Source organism: Moschus berezovskii, chromosome 25 (genome assembly GCF_049115385.1).
Source record: "Moschus berezovskii isolate FMDL1 chromosome 25, NW_MosBer_1.0, whole genome shotgun sequence".
NCBI classification, from domain to species: domain Eukaryota; kingdom Metazoa; phylum Chordata; class Mammalia; order Artiodactyla; family Moschidae; genus Moschus; species Moschus berezovskii.
The window spans coordinates 5,662,633-5,666,723 of NC_142484.1; the positions used below are offsets into that span (position 1 = coordinate 5,662,633).

Here is a 4,091-nt window from a genome sequence, read left to right on the forward strand (position 1 = left end):
TCCTTTCCCCTCTTTGTTTCTGGAGTTCAGTAAACACAGACCAGCCCAAGAGCTTCAGGAAGACACCGATTATGTTTTGAAAGCGAAAGTGTTAGTCGCTCAGTGCAACCGACTCTTTGCGATCCCAGGGACTGTAGCTCACCAGCCTCCTCTGTCCATAGAATTCTCCAGGCAAGAATACTGGAGTGGGTTGCCATTCCCTCCTTCAGGGGATCATCCTGACTCAGGGATCAAACCTGGGTCTCCTGCATATGAGGCAGATTCTTTCCTGTTTGAGCCAATAGGGAAGCCTGATTGTGTTTTAGGATCCAAGTATCCCAGCCAGCTGCCCCGGCCCTCCCCAAGCCTGAGAGCCCGAGAGGATCAGGGAGGCCCCTGCCCAGAAAACTCAAGGCTCACTGCTTCTCTCTTGGAAGTTTTATTGGTCCTGGGGAAAGGAAAGCGGGCAGCCCCCTGCCTCAAGCGGAGAGTGCCGCCAGCCCTCACTGTTTCCCGTTGCCATTGATGGGCCGGTTCACGTGATCGGGGGAGGTCAGGAAGGCCTTGAGCTTAGGCCGGGAGTTGAGGCGGGCCACGTAGGCCGAGAGCAGGGGGAAGGAGTCCAGGCAGCTGGGGGCCAGGACCTGGTGAATCCGAAGCAGGTCCAGCAGGTTGTAGTCCGCAAAGGAGATCTGCAGGGCAGAGCAGGGTGGGACTCAGAGGGTGTGTTCAGATTCGCTGAACCCATGACTCCCGTGCTGTCTCTGCACGGGTGTGTCATCTGGACAGAGCGGGCTGCGGAAGGGGCGGGACAGGGCCAGCTCACCTGGTCGCCCACAATGAAGGCCTGGCCACCCTTGTTCTGGGACAGCAGGGTCTCGAAAGGCTTCAGGTGCTGGGGCAGCGCCTTCACATAGTCCTCCTTGCCCGCCTCCTGCCAGAAAGAGGCCACTGCGTATCATCCTCCTGGCCCTGTCCTGCTGCCCACCCCATCCCCATCCCCCGCCCCTGGGGAGGAGTGGATCACCACCGCCCAGCCGCGGGCTCCTCTCCTCACTCCCCACCCCAGGCTATTGCCACATCCTGTTCATTTCAGAGGCTGAGTCTTCTCTAGTCCACTCTTGTCAAGATCACTCCCTAGACTTGCAAAAGCCTCACAGGATCTTTCCAGATCGCACAGACACTGCCCTGCTTAGACTTCCCAAAGAGCATCTCCAAGCCAGCTGGCCGAGGCCTTCAGGTGCGGGCCTGCTGTCCCTCCAGCTCCATCCATCTCCTGACACTCCTTCGCACACACACAGAGGCACACCCTGCCTCTGCTAAACTGCTCCCAAGTGCCCAGATGTGCCCTGCGCCTGCACACTTCGTGCATCTGAAAGTACCAGCATCCCTTCCAGAAGCTCCTCCTTCTGCACCTGCTCCAGGAAGCCCTCCTGACCTCCCCGGGCTGAGGATCAGGGAACCACCTCTGGCTGGTCGTCTCCTGTCCTAGCGGCATTCTGCTGTGGCCTGCGACCTGACCAGTCCCTCCCCCAGGCAGGGAGGCAGAGGGCAGAGTCTACAATGGCTCTTGATTCCCACCACCCCCTCCCCAGAACCAGAATCAGCCCCAGGACAGGGATCAGCCAGAGCCACAAGAGGCGGGCGGTGTAGGGTGGGAAGGAAACCAGTCCCTTTCTTTGTCCGCAGCGGCCATCCCCGCGCCCACGCTTACATAGTTGGTGTAAATGAGGGAGCCGTATTTGCAGCGGAGGTCCTCCACGCCATCATTCACCATGTCCACCAGGGCCGCCTCCCGCTGGTCCTTCCCATACAGCCCTGGGGTGGCGGGAGAGCAGAGGGTGTGAGTGGGAGCCTGAAAGCCACGGCAGTATAACTCCCCGCAGCCAGGCCACGTGGCTGCCGGTGTGCCTTGGCCAAGCAGGAGGGAGGGGGATGCGCAGGAAGAAAGGGGCTGAGTCCGTGCCCGGAATTCAGGGGCAGGTGGCCCCGCTATAGGGCAGGGATCTTCCCAACCCAGGGATCGAACCCAGGTCTCCATCACTGCAGGTGGATTCTTTACCTGCTGAGCCACAAGGGAAGCCCAAAAATACTAGAGTGGGTAGCCTATCCCTTCTCCAGGGGATCCTCCCGACCCAGGAATCGAACCCGGGTCTCCTGCGTTGCAGGTGAATTCTTTACCAACTGAGCTACTAGGGAAGCCCTAGATAACCTCTGCAGGCCTCCATTCCACAGGGTGGCTGAGTGATTTGATTGACACGGAGGAGACTCAGCAGGTGCTCAGGAAGGCTGGCTGATGCCCGCCGGCCCGGCCTGGGCTGAGCCACCTGCAGGGCCACGACTCACCGAGGGTGCGGCCCAGGTGTCGCAGGATGGCATTGGACTGGTACAGCGTGAGGTCTCCGTCCTGGAACTTGGGGAGCTGCCCGTACAGCTGGGGGAATGCACAGCTCTGTCAGAGGTGCTGAGCTCGGCTGCCCCCCACCCGCCTTCTGTCCGGGGACGGGGCAGAAGTACTCACGCAGGAGGCCTTGAGTGGGCCCTGCAGCCAGCTCTGCATGGCCACCACCTCCTCTTTCCAGCTCTGGTCCTGGTCAGCCAGCAGCATGCGCATGGCCTCGCAGCGCCCTGGGGGAGGGGAGGACGGGCCAGTGAGGGTGGGCAGTGCCCTGGGCAGGGTCAAGGAGCTGAGGCCTGCTGGGATGACCTCACAGCACATGGTGAAGCAGGGGGCCAGGGCCGGGAGGCTAGGTACGCTAGCCCGGGCAGCTCCGGGGCCTAGGAAGGAGGCTCGAGTTAGTAGCCACGTGATGCCAGGGAAAAAACGGGGGTTTGGGCTGCAGCCCCCAACCTCTGGCTCCACTCCCACCCCACCCCCGCAGTCCCAGGCCCCTACCTTGAACCGGGAAGTAGACGATGGTGTAGGGCGGCACTGCAGATGCACAAAAAAATCAGTTAGCGACGGGAGAGGCTGTTTCCGGGGAGACTGAGACGATACTGGCCCGTCCTCCCCGGGGTTCCATCCTCGGCTCTGGGCACTCCAGCCCGCCCCCTCGAGAGCCCCAGCTGCCTCCCCAAACACCCTGGGCGCCCCCTGGGGATCCCTGGGAGCCCCAGGCAGCAGAGAACTCACTCCTGGCGATGGGGAAGTCGGCAAAGGCGGCGGCAGCGGCAAAGCTCCAGCACGCTCGGCGGCGGCCTGAGCCTTATAGCGGTGGGCGCGCCCCGCCCCGGCCCCGCCGGCCGGCCCGCCCCCGTGCTGAGTCACGGCGCTGGCCGCGAGCCGCGCGCTGTCCCCCTACCGCCCCCCCCGCCCCGCCCCGCCCCCCCCCTCCCCCCGCTCAATCTCCTTCCCCTGGGGGCCCGCAGCCCGCCCGGACCGACTGCTGAACGTGCGCCGGGCGCTGACGGGCGAGGGCTTCCAGAGCCCGGAGGGTCCGCACGGCCCGACCCCTAGTGGGGTCGCGGACCCCAGACACGCCAACCCCTGCGTGTGGACACTTGTTCCACAGACAAAGGCAGATGCTGCACACAAAGACGGAGACACACCCCTGTGCACCGACGCGCGCACACCCAGCTCACGCCCTAGGCTGGCTTTTCAGACCCACGGACCGTTTGGAGGCCGCCTTGGGGTTCTTGTATGACTCATGTGCCCTGATGCCCCTTGCTTACCATTTTTTCTCTAAATTAATTAATTTAAAAATCAATTGGGCTTCCCAGGTGGTGCTAGTAAAGAACCTGCCTGCCAGTGAAGGAGACCCTGGGCCGGGAAGATCCACTGGAGAGAAGGTCATGGCAACCCACTCCAGTATTCTTGCCTGGAGAGTCCAGGCCTGGACAGAGGAGCCTGGCAGGCTACAGTCTATGGGGTCACAGAGTTGGAGGAGACTGAAGCGACTGAGCACACACAAAAATTAATTAATTCTCACGGAAGGCAATGGCAACCCACTCCAGTACTCTTGCCTGGGAAATCCAGTGGATGAAGGAGCATGGTGGGCTGCAGCCCATGGGGTCGCTAAGAGTCGGACACGACTGAGCGACTTCACTTTCACTTTCAGCTCAGATATGCCTGCAGAGGGAACCTGTCTTACTCCCCTAAGTGGAAGCAAGCA

General features: G+C 61.9%; 1 protein-coding gene across 1 annotated transcript; it reads right to left on the reverse strand.

The window, feature by feature from the left end:
- Positions 1 to 402: 402 nt before the first annotated feature.
- LOC129548686 (glutathione S-transferase P) lies at positions 403 to 3,235 on the reverse strand. Its single transcript, XM_055415367.2, has 7 exons — positions 3,113 to 3,235; positions 2,876 to 2,911; positions 2,501 to 2,607; positions 2,326 to 2,413; positions 1,694 to 1,797; positions 806 to 913; positions 403 to 671 (listed from the first exon to the last, which is right to left on the reverse strand). Coding segments are annotated over exons 1-7 (633 nt in total). The 5' UTR covers positions 3,114 to 3,235; the 3' UTR covers positions 403 to 482.
- Positions 3,236 to 4,091: the final 856 nt, after the last annotated feature.